Source organism: Ambystoma mexicanum, chromosome 9, assembly GCF_040938575.1.
Source record: "Ambystoma mexicanum isolate Mex_15411 chromosome 9, UKY_AmexF1_1, whole genome shotgun sequence".
In the NCBI taxonomy this organism is placed as follows: domain Eukaryota; kingdom Metazoa; phylum Chordata; class Amphibia; order Caudata; family Ambystomatidae; genus Ambystoma; species Ambystoma mexicanum.
The window spans coordinates 1,517,000,134-1,517,020,782 of record NC_090931.1 but is presented as its reverse complement, the minus strand read 5'-3'; the positions used below and the strand labels follow the sequence as shown (position 1 = coordinate 1,517,020,782).

General features: G+C 50.4%; 1 protein-coding gene across 9 annotated transcripts in view; it reads right to left on the bottom strand.

Annotated features, from left to right (window-relative positions):
• Nucleotides 1-20,649, bottom strand: part of LOC138489399 (uncharacterized) — a 310,533-nt gene that overhangs the window by 47,286 nt on the left and 242,598 nt on the right. For 7 of the 9 annotated variants that reach the window (XM_069617127.1, XM_069617119.1, XM_069617120.1 and 4 more), the window contains 2 exons: nt 5,488-5,558; nt 4,288-4,335 (listed from right to left, as the gene is read on the bottom strand). In XM_069617127.1, the coding sequence (XP_069473228.1) occupies nt 4,288-4,335; nt 5,488-5,558 (119 nt within the window). Of the gene's footprint in view, nt 1-4,287; nt 4,336-5,487; nt 5,559-6,276; nt 6,356-20,649 lie in introns of all 9 variants that reach the window. The other 2 variants (XM_069617126.1, XM_069617125.1) reach the window with 1 other exon arrangement.

Here is a 20,649-nt window from a genome sequence, read left to right as displayed (position 1 = left end):
GGAGGTATGGGTAACGATACTAATCTGCAAAATACAAACGCATCAGTCAAGAAGGGAGACTATTTGATATGGGATGGGTTCCAACTAGTATGGGGATATGGCCCCCGCCCGGACCAGAATACCACCATCAGTATGCTTCCCAAAAGTCCCCACCTGCACAACAATGCAACCAACTTTAGCATCACTGAATTAAATGACCGACACCCCTCGATCATGTCATGGCTGTATAACACCTCTACAACCACGCCCAGTACGATGACCCCTCCTCCTATTAAATCCGCACACATGGCAGAAACAGCAGAAGAAAACATGATACTGTCTCATCAGATCACCACTCTCTATGAAGAATGGGAAAAGCAAGGAAAGGGGGGAGGGAAGAACTTCTACAGAAAGCAAAGGAGGCGAGATTGTACCTCAGAGGTAACAGGAGAAAGCGGGAGGTGGGTAGGAAGAAATACGATGAATACTCCGGGTTGGGGCTAGACTCATTAGAAGACCTCAGACACCCCGCCCAATCAAACAAGTGGTACGCAGATATGAGCACAACAGCCAAGCGAACGACCAACGAGAGTTGTTACGTGTGCTCCCTGATCCCCCATGCCTCTGGTACGCCTAAAGTTCTCATCCCACGTGAGCTGCCTCTTACTGATGCCCAATGTCTCCTTCATCTCACGCTGTGCAGAATTAAGAACACCTTCCAGGTGCACACTGTATCCTTTGAACTCTTAGAAAATGATCAAACGTGCTACTCGAGAAGACAAGGCGTGATCTGTCTGAGGGAGCCATTTTTTGTCATAAAAAGGAACACTATTTGCCGAAAACAACTGGAAATGCGAGGTGATGCTGTGTAAAGCTGAAGCACTGCGTGGGCTGTCTGTCGAAAAACTGCAATGGATTGAGAAAACTTGCATGCCAACGTGGAGCGAGCATGTGGCCAAACTAACATGGGTGAGCGCCGTTGAAAAACCTTTCAAGCTGCAAAAAGAAATAAAGAATGAACTATGCTTCATTGGAGAAGGAAAAGTGGACATGGGGAGAAATACAAACTGTAACAAGACCCTTATAATACCAGACATGAAAAAAGGAACAGCAGCATTAATGGACACTTACTGGATCTGTGGCAACCAGGCGTACATGCACCTCCCACCTTCATGGAGGGGCACGTGCACCTTGGCGACGTTACACTCAGCACTAATGGTAATTCCGGAGAGCCACGTTGGAGAAGAGGGCGGAACCAGAACCCGGACAACAGCGAATGCACCGCCCTCCGAGATCCCGCTGCTGTACGCACTATCTGAAGGGAGAACTGGAGAAACATTGTCGAGGAAAAGAAGGTCATCGAACTATATCTCCCAAGCATCCTCAGACCTGTTAGCCCAAATTCCAGACAAGTACAGACTGTTCAGCGCCGCCGAAAGCTTCTTTGCCTCACTCATTCCGAGCATCCAAGCGCGAGCAAATGCAAAATGGCTCCAAATTACGCGCTGGGAGTTGATCCAACTGGCCAACGACACTGAAGAAGGGTTCAATGTGATCAAAGTGGAGCTGAGAGCCTTAAGGCTAATGACGATGCAGAACAGGTATGTTCTAGACCTGTTAACGGCAATGGATGGAGGTGTTTGCCGAAAAATCGGAAGTGCCTGCTGCACTTTCGTACCTTCTGAAGACGCTGATAACGGAACCCTGTCACACGTCATCGCCGCAGTACATAACCTCGGGGAACGTATGAAGACAGAAGGTGGCGCTGATCCAAGCAAATGGTTCAATTACATTTTTTCATGGGTCCCCACATGGACGGGACTGGCAATGAAGATATTGATGCCTCTCATTGTGCTTTTGCTCGTGATTTTTTGTGTGTGCCAACTGGGTCTTCGATGCTGCGCAAACGCAGTTCCGAACGGAGCAATGATGGTGACAGTGGGCAACGCCAGACGTGGGGCACGAATGCAACAAGAGGTTCACGTACAAACCGGTGAGGATTCCGAATCGAAGTTTAGAATGGTGCCCCTGTATTACGACAAAGATGTAATAGACAGATTGTATCACACCACTATAAAAGAACCCGCAGAACTAGCATGGCATACAGAAGTGTGGGTAGATTTGGAAGGGGATGGTGGGTGTATCTATATTAATTGCACACCAGACGAGTACGCCAGAAGGGGAGAAAGCCTCAGAGGGGTTTCTAAGGCTTGGATGCCAATAAAGGGGACCCCGGCCTGGGATGAGGCTGTATTAGCGGAGAAGGAACGTGTCCGGTTGGGGGAACTAAGGTATTCGTTACTTAAGTAACGAAAGGGGGGAAATGTAGGGGAGAAGGGGTCAATAGGGCCCCCCTCCGACTACATCTCCCGACCAGGTGAAGACTCATGACTCGTCGGCAGCCCACAGACACCCTGGCCTGGTTAGTGGGGCGGCTGCGGATCGACACGTGGGGCTTCATTAATGGTAGGACACGGACTCCATTTTTGTATAGAGCTACTCCATTTTGTTTAGACGGCTGAACCTAGCTCAAGCCAAGCAGGCAGGCACACGAAGAGAACAGAGACATGACCCTCACTTGACCACACTCGCTAAAAGCCCGCATTTCCCCTTACCCTCCACCCCACGGAAGATCCGCTGGAGACTCGTTCTCACGAGCCACCAGACACGCACAGAACAACAAGATACAACATTGTAACACTTAAACCTTCCGCAGTACATCTTTGCCCGAGCCATGACCTGAAAAACGAGGAGGGAATCGGAACTTGCATAACCTGGCCTGACCCAAAAACCCTGCACGAACGGTTTATACACTTTAAGATTTAAGGAGCGCCCCACCCCTATCCACCCGAAAGACCCTAGTAGCGTGTGAAGTAATTAATGTGAGATTCGTTGTGTTGACTGACGATCGCTGCTAATTCAAAGAAACTGTTCAAGCAGATTGTGTGCGACAAACAAGGTTTACAAATTCGAATAATGCATACAGTCCACATTCCATGGAACACTTTACCCTTACCATGCATACGCTTGCCTAACACTACCTCATTTTCTGATGTCAACTGTGAACGTAGAAATGTATGTTATAACTGTATAAACTCCACATATGTGAATGTTGTTGTAGAACCACCCTCATGTTGTCACCCCATCTCTGACCCAGCTCCAGCTCCCCGGTGTTGTGCAGGAGACCGCGCACGAAGCTGCAAGGCCATTTCCCCTTCCTTCCGCCCGCATCTCCCTGGAGATGCCGAGCCCACATAGCTCAGCCTTCCAAGTCTGCTGAATCCCGTCTCAAGCGTTCGTCTCCCCCCTTCTCTGAGACGACCATAGACAGGCCCATTGAATTACGAGTTACCTGGCCCCGAGTCCCACCGACTTCCAGGCACCAGTCCCAAGCCCCCACGACCTAACAGTGCCCCTGCCAAACCCAGAGAACTGATGACCCGCAGAAGGGGGGGGGGCGCTTCCCCTTACATCTACCAAGCGTGCTCCCATCCCTCATTATTCCCAAGTAACCAAAGCGGTTAAACAACACCCCTAGTGCCCCCATGATAGGACCCCAGGGTCCACGGGGCCTGTATCCTCTGCCCCTAAGACCCCATTGTGAAAGATGTATTGAGACAGCCCCTTCTCACATGTCAATATTCCTGTCCATGACCCAACCTCAAACCTGCCCTCCATTAACCCACAGGACAACTAAAATGCAACCACCAATCAAGTCATGTCCGGCCTCGCTGAGCCCAGCTGACCGTCCACATCACTCAGGAGCCACGTGGAGCCCCGCCAATCACGGAGCAGCGAGAGCAACAATGTATATAGTGCTAGTCGACGCCACCCAATCCCAATGATTATGTGCCCCCTATAGCTAGTGACGTGCTTAATGCAATTTGTAATAAAAGGTACTGTCTTTGCTATTGTCAGACAGAGCGCTCTTGGAGCTTTGCAGAGTCCTTTGCATGCCCTATTTTACTTGGATAAAGAGACTCTTAATATCACCCGCACTTGGTCCTGGCTTTCTTTCCCTCTGGGGTGTGTCCATTACTGCCTCTCTACTGGGGGGTGTGTGTTTGGGGACGTTTACATTCAACTGTTATATAGAAAACACTTCATGTGTGAGGGCGAGATACTGAGGCTTTGTGTTTTTAAGGTTTGGCAATTACAATAACAAGGGAGATGTTCATGCACCCTCTGCAAACATTGAGGATCCCCTTGGTTGAGGTTAAATACTTGGGCTATCAGTGTGAGGGAGGATTGCTTAGACTACTTGTAATTGAGGGCGAGACTCTCAGCACCAAAGGTTATGACACTCACCTCGCAAGTCCCACGACCCAGCATCACTGCAGCAAGTTTTAGGTTTTTCTGCAAAGACACAAGAGGAGACAAAAAGAGAAATAAGGAGGGGACTCACTCACATACATGGCAGAGGAGTGTGATATGTATTTGTGTGTCACTCCTGAGTTATACATTCAAAGGCATTCATTGGTCAGGGGAGGGAAGATGGAGAGGATGAGTTAGTCAAGGTGATGTGTTTGAGAAATGGAGACTTTGGGAAAAGATGAGTTGGTCACAACTGACTTATTGAGTGTAAGCATCCCCCTACAGTGAGGGCATATGGGCACCTCTATGCTTAGAGGAAGACCTATGTGAATGTGACCTGGATGCTTTCCCTCTTAAGAGGTTAGTGAGAGAAAACCCCTTACAAGTATCGGGGTAGTAGGAATGCCCAGAGGTGATCATGCAAAGCCAAGCAGGCTATGGAAAAATGTAAAAGATTATTAGCATTCTAAAGAATACCCACTGACATTAGCCTAAAGTTTAAATAGGTGTAGAGGATAAAATAGGCTAAACTAAAGTCAAGATATAAGCTTTAATTTTATGTGCTCTTTCCTTGATCAAGTTACTTTTATTTGTAAAAGCTTGGCAAAGGTGTGTTCCCAAATATTCGCCAATGGAAATATTGTGTGGGCGACCCTGGTATCAGGTAATATTATCCCCATATATATGGTCGCCGTAAATAATATCGCCGGGAAAAGGTTGTGGCGATATTATTTGGGTGACCATATATATGGGGACAGGGAAAAAAATAATAATTTAAAAAAAAAAAAAGTTTGGGGGTTGCAGGGGTGTCCCCCGCATGTTCCATGCAATAATGTCGCCACAAAAAACGGCAATTTTTCGGCGATATTTTTGCATGGCGAGATTTTTGTGGCAACATTATTACATGGAACCACGACCCTAGAGGATGAACTACCAGGTGACCCTAAATAGGTTCATTTGAGTGCAGACCTTGTCACACTATTTACCAAAGTACCCAAGTGTTTGTGGTCTCAATATGCAAATGAGACCTATTCCTATTTCCTCCACCACTGCCAAACTGCAGAAATGACTCTAGGTTATGCCTTCTTCCCCCCTCCACCTAAAAGGCTTAACAAAGATGTTAGCAGCAAGGTGCTGCACCAGCCCCCTTTACATTTATTAGTTTACAAGGCCTTCTTATCTGCACTTGCCCACCAAGTGTACATCCAGCTGTCTTATGTCGGTCTTGATGGTCAGGATCTCGGACACGATGAGGTATAAGGTCCCTGGAATCATGAGAAAAAGAAAGGCAATCAATGCTAAGAGAGGGAGAGTGGAGAAATGACAGTGCACAAGAGGAGTACAGGAACAGAAGGTGGGTTGGGGAACAAAGGGTACATGAATGGAGAGGGGAAGCAAGGTGTGTAATGAGGAAGAACGGGTGTAAAAGGAACAGGGTCACAAAAGAATGTAGGACAGAATCGCTGGTGGGTGGGCTCTGGCTCTCTAAAGTATATGATGGGTATACGTGTCCTCGCCCACAGCGTCAGCAATACATAGAGGCTCTTCCTATGGAGCCTGAGAGGATGATGACACTGGGAGGCCTATTTCCCAAGAGGAGGTTAGTTACGCAGGAGGAATTCACTGCAAAACTGGGCAATAACCCTGTCAAATTGTTACAGTATTACCGCATGAGAACAGCGGCACATAGTAAAGGGCCGTTGTTTCCCATGGAATCCGAAGCATGTGAGTGTACAAAAATGTCGACAGGAGAATTGCGACGGCCGAAAATGCAACTTTTTATTTTTTTTATACCCCCCTTACACCACATATATATGTGGGGGGAGGGGTATGGGATATTATAGTAATAGGGGGGATGCGGGGGGGTCTCCCCCCGCATATCTATGTGGTGCAAAGAGGGTTTAATTAAAAAAAAAGTCTGCATTTTCGGCCGTCGCAATTATATGTGGTCTCAGTAATGACATAGATCCCAACACAACCTACAGAATATTCAAACGCTTCTCTGAACATAGCAACCAGCAAGACCGCGAAGACCACAGCCATCAGGTTCTTTGATATTTTTCTAGGTTGGAGACAAAAAGATAATATAAGTGGGAAAAATATGCTTGATGACATTAGAAACAAACAATATTATGGCAACAAGCAAATTTGACGCCTCTAAAAATCAATGTAACTTTTGCTATTGGAATATAGTCACAGGGATTTGTCATTACGTGTAAGTGCATGCATATTCTAAAATCCACAAAAGTTAGGAGACTATTCACAGAGAAGTTACTATGAATAACTGACTAATCCCAGATTTACCCCTCACACCTGGAGAAAGCTATTGGATTAAAAAAAGAATTTAATGTGAGGAAGGCAGAGTTACAAGCAGTAAGCCAAGAGTAAGCCTGAGTTACTAGTAGTGTGCCAAGAGTACGTCAGAATAACTCAGAGTACCTTGTTTTATTAATGGAATCAGATTTTTACTGTACATCTCTTGCATCGCAAACACTTACATTGCTTTCCTTCAATTAACCGTTAACAAGGGAAACAAGAGACATGATATTAGGGGAAAGGCTCCTGTTGCAGAAAACACATAAAACACAATCCAGTTTCACACTCTGGGATACAAATCCCAATAATGAGCGTAGCTCACCAAACCTGGTCTCTAGACATACACCCTCAAATACAAGTTTTACATTTCCCTTTGTTTCTTTTCCAAATTCAAAGAAGGTCAGTAAGTGAGGTTTCTTTCTAACTATCTGAGTGTGTCATGAGCCAAACCTCTAAACCCCTTTTCAGAACATCTGTCTGCATGGAACCCCTGGTTCAGCTGAAGCCCTGGAAGGGATACCCGTACCCAAGACTCAGTATGTAAAGGAGGAGTCACTTTCTCAAGTCCCCTTCGGACCAGCATCTCATTAAAAAAAAACACTGAACCGTATAGCTGCTGGGTCTTCTTCCTCCTCGACTGGCACTGTACCTGGATCCAGGAAAAGGGGAGACTGCATGAGAGGAGGAAGGGGATGGCTGGGTCTTGAGAGGCATAAGGGAGAAGGGTAAGCCAATGATAATGAAATCGGCAATGCCCTAGTGAGTCCATCAACAGAGGATGCAGTGCACTGAGAAGGCGGAAGCCATGTGACACCGCTGTGAGACCCTCTGTCAAAGGAGGCAAATTGGAAGTGGGCACAGTGCCGGATTGGTGCCCGAGAGGGACCCCCAAATGTGTGCTGCCCTGAGCAGAATGTATACCTATAGAAGCGATACAATCTTCCTTCTCCTTTCATCTAAACCAAGACCCAACAGTGAAGATAGGGCTGTGTTAAAGTGGCTATATTGAAGGCCTTGGCAGTTTGCCTAAGGCCGTCATAGTCTCCTCTCTGTAGTTGTAGCGTTCTTCATGTAGCTGGAAAAGTCTTCTTGTGTTTTAAAAACCACCCTCACAAAAATAGGGGAGTATGACCTGAAAATCAGTACTGTTAAGTCTTAGTGATGACAAATAGGTGCTTCTAAGTCCTTGGATTTGGTCTTGTGTTCATGGCTGAGTCTGTGGGGGGAAGTTAGACTTGGAATTGGTGTATAACTGTATGCTGATGGACAAAAAAGGGTTGGTAGCATGACAGACCAGTATCAAGTCTGAACTTGCTATGTCCATGGGATCCTTTGGGTGGGCCTTGATAGACCAAAGATCCAGAAATGTACCAGCTACCGAAGATAGGCTTTGTGAGCACCTAAAATAAGGGACATGTGAATAGCAGCATTTCTTGTGCCTTGGGAGGTCTTTCAGTAAGTTAGGTCCAAGAAGGCACTGTGGTAGTAAGTTACGAACAAGAGGTCATTTTATACATCAAATTGTATTCAAGTAAGCAAGCAAGGCTTATTCTGCCCCTATCTCTAAGGAGGTTTTAACTCTAGCCTATAAAGAAAATAACAAAGGGTGCATGTCAGGATGTCTGATCAACACAAAACGATCCTCTGTTCAAAGCCTAATCTACGCTGAATCCTGTCCCTACCACTAACAAAAAGGATAACACAAACTCAAACAAACCTTGTCTGGGGAGCATACTCTATTGAACATAGGAGGTGGTGGCTGGCTTCAGTCACCCACCCAAATGTCCCTGTAGTTTCTCCGGGGTCACTTGTCCAGCGAGATGTTTCAAAGTTCAGGTTCATCCAATGTCTCTTTATTCTTCCTTTCCTCCTAGGGTAACCGTCTCTGTTTTTTTGGGTGAGCTTGTAATCACTCAGTCCTGAAATATAGTGTCTCTTACACCACCTTGCAGTATTTCTCCCCCCCCTCCCTGAGAGGCCTGTTGCTCACACCTTGCCTTGGGGTCCTGCATCTCGCACCCTGTGTTGCTGTTCTGCTTCTCATGCCCTGTCTTGGGATCTCCTGTCTTTCACCCCACCTTGGGCTGTCCTGGGCTATCAGGTTTCTCACCCCTTCTTGAGTTATTTGGTTTCTCACCCCTTCTTGGAGTATGGCCAGGCCTCTCCACTCTTCTCATGGTGCCCTGGACACATAGCATACCTTGTTCTCTGTGGCAGTGTTTCTAGAGCGAGGCAGTGTCTTCGGCTGGTGCAGAACTGCCACTCCGGTTCGCTTGCATCGGTTCCTTCGGTCGTGGCTCCACAGGACTTCTGCGTCGATCAACCACTTCTTGGGCAGTCCAGGGTGTGCCTCTCTGTATCTCTCTCTGTTTCTCTCACTCTATCCCTCATCCGTTTTATTATTTATTAGTGTAAAGTGTGGGTGATCTCAGTTGCGATCAGCAAGTGTGTACATGTATAGATTTATACAATTTTTTAGGGACAGTTACTTTGGTGTCACCTTCAAGAGTACTTCAAAGGGCTAAATTACAGTATGTTTGTACTTCTGTCTAATCTGATTTGAGTGCTCTGTGTGTGGCTCACTAGCTTTACACCATCACCACACCTCTGAAGTCTTGCCTTACTGCTCTGCTAAACTACCTTGATAGATTTTGGCTAGACCCAAGTGTCAATTACCCATCAATTGTTCATCAACTAGGGTGGCCACTCAGACAGAACCCTCCCACAGGGCCGGTTATGGAAATCCATCTTAACACACCTTAAGAATGCTCACATTATGAATTGATAGTTCAATTGCGTTCTGGCAACCTATAAGTATCAAATGAAGAATGAAATTAGTTTTTCATTATTGGTTCATAAATGAACAGTTGCACTTACAATGTATGAATTCAATGATGAGTGTATCTTATGTTCTTTTCTTATTGGTCTTTCCCTATTTTTTGTCTCCTCTCTTATGTACGGTGTACAAATTAAAAACAACATATTTTTCTTATTTTGCTGATCTGCATCTTTCATTGTCCAGTTTGTATTTTTTATTTTGTTTAAAAATCTGATTTCCATATTGGTTAAGGTTGCTGAATCAAGTTTTGCCTTGAAAAAGACCATGGTGACCGAAACACGTGTTGGCAAGGTATTGCAACCGACACTGTGATTTGTTCATAACAATTAATGTATTGTTTCTTGTAACACATGTATTAATTTTGCCAATTAAAATAGACAATACACAAGTAACTGGGCTATTGACTGTGACAATAACATTAAATACCAGTTTATGATATTTTGCAAAAAGCACATTAGATGATGGCACACTATGTTTGTATCATAAATATGGTACTAAAGGAAGGAACAAGTTACTTACCTGTAACTGTTGTTCTCCAGCATGGGTCTGGCATGGATTCACATGCTCATGAATATTCCCCGTCGTCAGGCTGGGAATCCTCGGTAAAGAAAAAACCAGTATCAGTTTCGTTCCTGATCTGTCTTTCGTAGTAATAACCAATCACTGGTCTCTGCGTCATACTGACCACAGCCAATGACTGCCCTCTACCTAAGCACCGCCTCTGGCAGCCATCTTCAGATTTGGAAGCACGTGAAGTGGCAGTATGACCAAGTGAAGAGCCGCAGAGGGGTAGGCGGGAGGGTTCGCATGTGAATCCATGCCAGACCCATGCTGGAGAACAACAGTTACAGGTAAGTAACTTGTTCCTTCTCCAGCATGGGGTCTGGCATGGATTCACATGCTCATGAATAAAGAATACATAGCAGTACACACATGCACAACCACGGGAGGTGGCAAAGGCTCAACATTAAGCATAGCATCAAACTCAACATTAAGCATCTTACCTCCTCACCAGGCTCACCTCAGGCGAACAGGTTGCGCAGCACTGCTTGGCCGACCCTGGACTCCTCCCTGGAATCCCGGTCGACGCAGTAAAATCTCGTGAAGGTGTGCGTCGACCTCCACGTAGCAGCCCTGCATATGTCCAGCAGGGGCACACCAGAAAGGAACGCCGTGGTAGCTGCGATCGCTCTGGTGGAATGGGCTCTCGGACGGCCGGGCAGCGGTCGGTTTGCCAACCGATGACAGTACATGATACAGCCGGAGAGCCATCTGGAAATGGAAGCCTTCGAGAGAGCCTTCCCCTGATTGACAGGTCCAAAGTTCACAAAGAGTTGTGACGTCTTCCGAAAACCTTTCGTGCGGTCCACGTAGAACTTCAGCGCTCTAGCTACATCCAGCGAGTGCAAAGTCCTCTCAGCCGGCGACGAAGGCGACGGGAAGAATACAGGCAACACCAAGGGTTCGTTGAGATGGAAGTCCGACGGTACCTTGGGCATGAAGGAGGGGTGCGTCCTGAGCACTACCCTCGTGTCGTGGAAAGTCAAGTACGGGGCCTTGCAGGAAAGGGCCTGGATCTCTCCCACTCGTCGTGCGGAGGTGATGGCCACAAGAAAAGCAGTTTTCCACGATAGAAACTTCAACGGAGCCGAGTGCAGAGGCTCGAACGGAGGTCCCATGAGCTTGGTCAGCACCACGTTGAGCTCCCACGCCGGGGCCGGAGCCTTCACCGGCGGGAACGATCTGAATAGTCCCTTCATGAACTCTTTCACCAGGCGATGAGACCACAAGGACGTCCGTCCCGTGGTTCTGGTGTATCTGGAGATCGCAGCAAGATGAATCTTGATGGACGCGTGTGCCAGGCCAGCTTTGGCCAGCGTCAGCAGGTACGGCAGTACTTGAGGAGCCGTAATCCGTAGAGGGTTAATCTTCTGTGCGTGGCACCAGACAGAGAACCTCTTCCATTTGTGTCCGTAGCATTTAAGAGTCGAGGACGCCCTGGCCTTTGCAAGAATCTCTCTGCAGTCGGCCGGTATGTCGTATCCTCCAAACTCTAGCGCTGCAGGAGCCAGGCCTGCAAGTTCAGCGACTTCGGGTCGTGGTGGAGGATGGCGCCTCCTTCCCTGGAGAGTAGATCGGCGTCCGCCGGCAGTTTGATCGGCGGGGACGCTGACAAGTCCAGAAGGTCCGGGAACCATATCTGCCTCGGCCACGAGGGTGCGACGAGGATCATCCTGCACCGTGACTTCTTGAGCAGGTTGACTAGCCGGATTAGCAGAGGCAAAGGAGGGAACGCGTAGAGGAACAGGCCCTCCCAGGGGAACGAGAAAGCATCGCCCATGCTCCTCGTCTGGGGAAACCTGCTGGCGAACCTCCGGCACTTGGTGTTCGTCGCCGTCGCGAACAAGTCGATCTGGGGTGTGCCCCACCGTCGGAAGAGACGATCCACCAGATCCTGCCGTAGTTCCCACTCGTGGCACGAGCGCAGCTCCCTGCTGAGTGAGTCGGCGATGGTGTTTTTTATCCCTGCCAGATGAAACGGCACCAGAAAAATCCTTTGGGCGACGGCCCAATGCCACAGGTCCTGCGCCTCCTTGGACAGCGCTGGGGACCTGGTTCCGCCCTGTTTCCTGATGTAAAACATGGTGGTGGTGTTGTCGGTGAAGATCCTCACCACCTTGCCCTTGAGGGACGGAAGGAAAGACCTGAGGGCCCAAAACACTGCACGGAGCTCCAGGACGTTGATATGCAGGGACTTCTCCGTCGGGAGCCAGAGTCCCTTTGCGTGCAGATTTTCGGTGTGCGCTCCCCACCCTTCCAGGGAGGCATCCGTAGTCACAGTCTCCTGGTGGGCTGGGGTCTGGAAGTCCATGCCCGCCGTCAGATGCGCGCGGGTGCCCCACCACCGTATCGCTCGTCGGAAGTTCTCGTCGAGCTTGATCCTTTCCTCGAAGCTGCCCGTCGTCTGGATCCAGCGCGCATCCAGGAATTCTTGCAACGGGCGCATCCGGAGCCTGCACATGGGAATGAGGTAGATGCAGGAAGACATCATCCCGAGGAGGGACTTGATGGACCTCACTTTGGCCGCGTCGGCCACCAACATCCGTTGCACCTTGCCCAAGATGGTCCTGGTCCTCTCCTCCGACGGGGAGGCCAGAAGGGACACTGTGTCGAGCCTCGCTCCGAGAAACAGTGCGACTTGCGCGGGCACCAGGTGGGATTTGGCGTAGTTCACGAAGCATCCCAGGTCCGTGAGGAGTTGGACGGTCCTTGCCGTGTGAACCACGGCGAGTTCCCTCGTCTTGGCGCGGATGAGCCAGTCGTCCAGGTAGGGGTAGACGTGGATCCCCTCGCGGCGCAGCTGCGCCGCCACCGGTGCGAGGCACTTGGTGAAAACCCTGGGTGCCGACCGTAGTCCGAAGGGGAGGGCTCTGAACTGGTAATGACGCCCTTGGACCACGAACCTGAGGAATTTTCGGTGCCCCTTTAGGATGGGAATGTGGAAGTAGGCATCTTCCAAATCCAACGACGACAGGAAATCCCCTTCCTCCAGCTGGCCCAGGACGTGCTGGAGGGTGACCATCCGGAACTTCTGCGCCTTGATGAACTTGTTCAGACGTCGGAGGTCTAGGATGGGGCGCCATCCTCCCGTCTTCTTCTTCACGAGGAAGTATCTCGAGTAAACTCCGGAGCCCTGAAGCCTCTTTGGGACGATTTCGATGGCGCCCTTTCTGAGCATCGCCTTTACCTCCAGGAGAAGTTGAGGGACGTGAAGTTCTTTCCTGGCCACGGGGGGGACACGCGGGCACCTTCTTTGAAATTCGAGCGCGTGACCCCGGGCCAGGGCGTCCAGAACCCAACGGTCGGTGGAGATGGACTCCCACACGCTGACGAAGCCCGCCAGCCGGCCTCCCACCGGGGTGCTCCGGCGGGGGCCCGACCCCACAGCCGGTTCAATCCTGCTTGGACGCGGCCTTGCCGCCTTGACCTCCTGGGCGACGACGGCGGGGTCCGCTAGACTTGCCTCGTCCTCTGTAGGCCTCTTGCGACGACGAGCGGGCCGCTTGACGGTAGGAAGCGAAACCGCCGCCGGAACCTCTGGAGGCGCCCTTGCCTCTGCTGCTCCGAAAGGGCGTCCGACGTTGCTGCAGGACTCCGAGGGCCCTGGCCGTCTCAGTATCCGCCTGGATGGCCTGAAGGGAATCGTCCACTGTCTTCCCAAACAGGTTGTTCCCGTCGAAGGGCATGTCCAGGACTCTGGTCTGGACGTCCTGCCGGAAATCCGTAGCTTTGAGCCATCCACGACGTCTAAGGCAAACGCCGTTGCCCAACTGGCGGAACCCAGTGTCGGCGATGTCCGTCGCCACGGTGATGGCGTGGTCCGAGGCCACCTCACCTTCCTGCAGGATCTCCAGGGCCTCCGCCCTCTTGTCGTCCGGCAGAAAATCCAGCAGGGGAGCTATCTTGTACCAGAGCTCCCTGTCGTAGCGAGCCACGATAGCCAAGGCGTTGGCCGCTTTAATCGTCGTCGCTGCCGACGAGATGACTCTACGTCCCATAGCATCCAATTTCTTTCCCTCGCCGTCCGGCGGGGAAGTCGATGTGGATGCCGCACCCCCCCCCGCTTTCTTCCTGGCTGCCGCGGAGACGACGGAATCCGGGGTAGGCTGTGCCCGGAGGCACAGGGGGGCCGTGTCCGGGACCCGGTACTTCTTCTCGTACCGGTATCTTCTAGCTGGCGTCGTGGAAGGGTTCTTGAGGAGGGAAAGGCCCTCATCCCAAATGTCGTCCAACAGAGGCACAGCGAGGACCGTCTTCCTCTTGGCCTCGCGCCGCTGATAAAGGAAGCCTTCCTTTTTCTTCTCCTCAGGGCAGAGTTGGAAAAGCTCGGAAGCCCTGGAGATCATGGAGTGGAAGGATCCGATCTCGTCGGGCGGAGAAGCCCTGGCGGGAGGCGACGACGGAATATCCTCGTCGTATGCCTCGTCGTCTGTACCCGTCGCTGCCGTGTCAGTCCCTGTATCATCCCCTCGGGTGGACGGGGGAGAGGGCTGGACAGGGCGCGACGGTTGAAAAGGAGGTGGTGGATGAATCCTTCTTTTCTTGGCAGGGGGAACACCAGAAGGTCCCGGTTCTGGATCCCCCGACGGGAAAGGTTCTTCCGTCGGTAACGGTAGTCTCGTCCTTATCTCGGAGCATAAGGACTGTATGGCCAACAAAATGGCCGCCGCGTTGTCTTGCGGCGCTGGCAGAGGGGAATCCGAAGGGCGAGCAGGGGCCCCGTCGGTATCCTCGACGATGTCGTCGTCACCTGCGTCGGGGTCCATTCCGACGGGTAGGCCTTCTTCCACGCCTAGGCCGTGGCTTAAGACCTCGATCAGCTCCTCTTCGGAGGTTGAGGCCGAATCTACGACGACGCCCTGCCCCCCCTTCTTCCCCACGGGGGGTTTCACGGGGGTCCTATCGATGGGCACAAAAGAAGACTCCCTCCGAGGAGGCAGGGAGATTCTGGGCCCCGAGGTCGCTACCACTGGCGCAGCCTCCACAGGCTGAGCCAGGGCCGCCGCGACCGTCTCGATAGAGGGCTTGGACGGATGGATCAAGGCCTTCACCACCTTAGGTGCGCTCACCGCCTTATCCTTGAGGGAGGGGGCACTGCCACACTCCTCCTCTGCCTTAGAGCTCGACCGGGGCCTCTCCAGGAGTTTCGCCGGGTGCTCGGCCTTCCTCTTACCCGACCCAGAGCGTTGGCTCGTGGTTGATGGTGCCGGGGAGGGTGCGCCCTGCCTGGCGCCCGTAGAGCCCGACCGTTCGGCGCTCCCGGTGCCAGCGGACTCGCGGTGCTTAGCCTTATGTTGGGCCCCCGTCGCCGGGGCGCCCTAAAAGGTCTTAGAAGACCGCTCGGGTTTCTTCTTCTTCTCGCCAGACGGGCTCTTACCCTCCAGCCAGTTGGCGAGACGTTGATGACGGTCCTTCATGGTCCGTTCCGACATGTTGCCGCAAAACGCACAGTCCTTCTCCACGTGCGTCTTGTCCTCATGAAGGCAATAAAGGCAGAAAGAGTGTTCGTCCTCCTTAAAGACGTTCTGCAGCTGGCATCCAGGGCAGACCCTGAACAGCTTTCCGGGCGTCGAGCTTCCCTTCTCCTGGGCCATCTCCGAGACCGGGCCTGAGAAGCTTCTGGAGTCCTCCGAAGTGTAGCTCGACGGAATCTTCACCCTTGAGGGGCGCAGACGAATCCGACACGGGTCCCCGTTGATCGGATGTAGTATCGGTGGAGCTTGAGGCTCTTTTGACCGAAAGAATCGAAGTTTTTGTGAAAAAACGCGAAAAAATAGCACTAACGCTCGAGAGCAATAGCACGAGGATCCCAACACATGAACGTGCGGTAAAAATCTGAAGATGGCTGCCAGAGGCGGTGCTTAGGTAGAGGGCAGTCATTGGCTGTGGTCAGTATGACGCAGAGACCAGTGATTGGTTATTACTACGAAAGACAGATCAGGAACGAAACTGATACTGGTTTTTTCTTTACCGAGGATTCCCAGCCTGACGACGGGGAATATTCATGAGCATGTGAATCCATGCCAGACCCCATGCTGGAGAAATGGAGATTCAAATAGCCACATCAGTTGTTACTTTTAACCAATTCCAGTCACTGTTTTTATTAGTACTGACTGTTTTAGTTTCCAACCGGATCCCCCTACCCCACACCTTTCCTCTCCTAATTATACTGCCACAATAAAAGTAAAAGAATCAATAGAATCCAGAATGGTTTTCAATTTCTCTGTGGGTCCTTCAGCTATTGTATCTCCCAATGCCTACCCCAAGGCAAAATATGCATAATGAGCTATTTAGGCAACTCCTTTCCCTAAGACTACTGTCTCCCATTCGAGGAGATGTGCAAAGAAAAGTGTTCAACACTGTGTTAGTCACATTTAGGATCACGCGCGATGCAGGTTTTGATCATTTTTATTGGACTAACTGAAAATACTATGCAGACATGGAACAAAGCATTAGCTTACGGAGTCACACAGACTTCTTCATCAGATGGTGCAGTGTGAAATGATTTCTAAAGAAAAAGCCACAGTTCAGTTTGTTCACAAAATGAAGAATTTGCTTAATTGGCTGAAGGTGCAGTATGTCTGGAATCTGCTTCCTTATCTAAAAAGGCCATAACCCCCCCCCCCCCCTGGACACAGTTTGTAAGCAGTACACATTTCTATCTGAAAGTTACACTTAGTAAAAAAAAGGAAAAGACAATCTTTTTCACATGGGACTGTTAAGTTAGGCCCAGGCAGTGCAGTGTAGAATCTGGCACCTGTGGTGTCCTAAAATTACTGATGCTATTTTAGAAAGGCATATTGTGATGAGAAGTTTAAAAGCACATAATTAGGAAACAGGGTGAGTATGGGAATAGTTTCTTACCTGTAACTCCATTTCTCCAGCATTGGTATCTTTCATGGATTCACATGCTTTGAATATTCCCCGTCGTCAGGCTGGGAATCCCCGGTACATTATATAGACCCTTTCCCGTAGGAAAACTTTTTCGACGCTTATGCGTCCTATCCACCTCGTTTTGTATCATGCGTGCCCGTGCCGTCAGGACGTCATGATATAAATACAGGCCCCGCCCCCGCGCTCCCTCAGATTTCGGCCCCCAAAGTAGTGGGGGAACCGGTTTGCATGATCAGGGGAGGCAGGTGGGCGCATGTGAATCCATGAAAGATACCAATGCTGGAGAAATGGAGTTACAGGTAAGAAACTATTCCCTTCTCCAGCATTGGATCTTTCATGGATTCACATGCTTTGAATAGATTACATAGCAGTACTACCCCCAAGAGGAGGTGTGCATGCAAACCCCTATACATTCTTCGCAAAAGGCCGTTCCCTAAGATTATGTATACATCAGTAATAGTTTACATAGGGAAAAAACGGACCACATACAGTCATAAATTCCACAGGATGCCACCCCGCAGCCGGGGCTTACCTTACTGGAATAGGTGTCGAAGCACCGCCTGTCCCATCCGGGTGTCTTCGGCATGTTGCTGCGACAGGCAGTAATGGCGGGTAAAGGTGTGTGTAGTCGCCCAGGTAGCCGCCATGCAGATGTCCCCTAGAGGGACTCCGGCCCACAGTGCCGTCGACGATGCCGCTGCTCTAGTTGAATGAGCTCTTGGCCGTCGTAGAAGAGGCTTCCCTGCCTTGGAATGGCAGTACGAGATGGTAGATGACACCCATCTTGAAAGTCCTTGCTTTGAAATGGCTTTTCCTCTAGCACCCAACCCATAGGCCACAAACAGCTGTCTCGTTTCTCTGAACGGTTGCGTACGATGAAGATAAAACTTGAGAGCCCTTTTTACATCCAATGTGTGTAGCATGCGCTCCGCTCCCGAGCATGGCTCCGGAAAAAACGTAGGCAACACGATAGAAGAGTGTTTATGAAACACCGAAGGAGCTTTTGGTATGAACTGTGGGTTAGTGGCTAGGACTACCTTGGTCTTGAAAAATCGTAAGTATGGTGGGTCCACCATTAGAGCCTGAACTTCTGAGATACGTCGGGCTGAAGTGATGGCCACCAGGAAGGCCAATTTCCACGACAGAAACTTCAGAGACGATGATGACATTGGCTCAAACGGAGGTTTCATAAGAGACGTTAAGATCAGATTGAGGCTCCACTCCGGTGGAAATTTCTTCTCTGGAGGGAAACTCCGAAAGAGGCCTTTAAGGAAGTGCTTAATCAGGCGGTCGCTGAACAATGGTGCCGAGTGCCGTCGACGAGTAAACCTGGAAATGGCTGCTAGGTGTACTTTTATTGACGACACCGACAGGCCCATTTGAGCTAATAACAGCAAGTATGGAAGGAGCTGTTCCGGCCTAATCGATTGCGGGGCCAAACCTGGTTGATCCTCACACCATTGACAGAACCTTTTCCATTTGTACGCGTATGAGGCGTTTGTGGAAGGTGCTCTTGCCGCTTGCAGGATACGTCGACAGTCCTCCGGAATCGTTAGCCGACCAAATTCGGCGAAGTCAGGAGCCAGGCCGTCAACTTGAGGCTGTCCGGGTCGTGATGCCAAACGACACCCTCCTGTCGAGACAGAAGGTCGGGGGTCTTCTGGAATCTCATCGGTTCCGCCGCCGCTAAGTGTAGTAGGTCTGAAAACCACACTTGTCTGGCCCAGTATGGGGCCACCAGAATTACCCGACATGGGTACCTGAGGATCCATTGCAACGTCCTCCTGACAAGGGGAAAAGGAGGAAATGCGTACAGGAATTTGTTCGTCCATGGGAATGAGAACGCATCCCCCAGCGAGCCCTGCTGAGGCCATCTGCTTGCGTACTGATGGCATTTCTTGTTGTTCTTCGTTGCAAACAGGTCTATGGAAGGGTGTCCCCATTCCTTGAATACTTGTTGAAGTTGTTGGTCGTTCAGCACCCATTCGTGAACTTCGTTCATTTCTCTGCTGAGGGCATCGGCTTCCACGTTTTTCACTCCTGGTAGGTGAAATGCTAAGATTTGTATGTTGTGTTGAAGGGCCCAATGCCAGATTTTCTGTGCCTCTGTCGATAGGGACCTGGAACGTGTCCCTCCTTGTTTCCTCAAGTAGAACATCGTAGTGGTGTTGTCCGTCATGACACGCACCACCGAGTCCCTCAGTTGCGGAAGAAAAGACTTCAGAGCCCATCGCACTGCTCTCAGTTCTAGCAGGTTGATATGCAGGGAGGACTCCTGCAAAGACCACTGGCCTTGTACCTGTAACATATCCAGATGAGCTCCCCATCCGCTCAGCGATGCATCCGTCACCACCGTCTTTTGGAACTCTGGTTCCAGTAGAGGCATCCCTCTCGTTAGGTGAGTAGACACTTTCCACCAGCCGAGTGCTTGAACTAGTTGTTCGTCGACGACCAGTCTGTCGGACCAGCGACCTCTGCTCTGTGCCCAACGGTCCGCTAGAAATTCCTGGCAAGGCCTCATAAACAGACGGCAGTTGTTTATTAACGGAATGCAGGACGACATGGTCCCTAGCAGGGACATGTACTTGCGCACAGAGACTCTGGTACCGCCGCTCCATTCCGACGCCTTGTTTTGAAGTTTCTGAATTCTTTCGCTGGATGGTTTCACCAGGCTTGTGTGCGTATGAAACTCCGCTCCTAGAAAGACCAAGGTCCTCGAAGGCTCTACTGAGGACTTGTTGAAGTTTATTGCGAAGCCCAGTTCCTGTAAGATGGACATTGTGGCTCGTAGACTGTCTCGTGTTTGTTCCTTGGATGACCCTCTGATTAGCCAGTCGTCTAGATATGGATAGACATGATGACCATCCTTCCTTAAATGGGCCGCTATAGGGGCCAAGCACTTGGTGAACGTCCTGGGGGAGGACTTGAGCCCGAACGGGAGGACCTTGAACTGAAAATGCTTTCTCCCGACGACGAATCTTAAATATCTCCTGTGTCGTGGGCGTATTGGGATGTGAAAATAAGCATCCTGAAGGTCTAGTGAAGAGAGATAGTCCATGGGTTGCACCGATCTGATAACCTCTTGGAGTTTTAGCATTTTGAATTTTTTGCTCTTTAGCCACTTGTTGAGTACCCTCAGGTCGAGAATGGGCCTCCATTTGCCGTTTGGCTTTTTGACAACAAAGAACCTGGAATAAACTCCTTGGCCTTCCTGTGCCACAGGAACTCTCTCTACCGCCCCTTTTCGCAACATAAGCTCCGCCTCTTGTCGTAGGATTTGGAGGTGGGGCTGTGTCGAGAATAAAGGAGGAAGACGCGGAGGCTTGTCTTTGAATTGCAGCGCATGACCCATGCGAATCGTGTCTAGGACCCATCGATCTTTGGTGATGCATTTCCATCGGTCGAAGTGATGAGAGACTCGACCCCCCAGGACGTTCCGAAGGCCGTCATTGATTGCTGGTTTGCTTGTTCTTCGTTGACGACGGACCTGAGCCTCGCCGCCTGGAGGCTTGATAGTCCCTGCTTCCACGTGCCGACTGGGACGCTCGTCTGAACCCTTGTGAAGAGTACGAGGGCCTGTTAAATCCACGGTCCCTCGAGGCTCCAAAGCGGGAGTTTCCAGAAGCACCTCTGAAAGGGCGAAAAGAGCGAAAATTTCTACCCGTTTGAAGGGCGCCGAGGGACCTAGCAGTATCCGTGTCTTCTTTCATCCCTTTCAGCGCTTCATCAACTTTTTCGCCAAACAG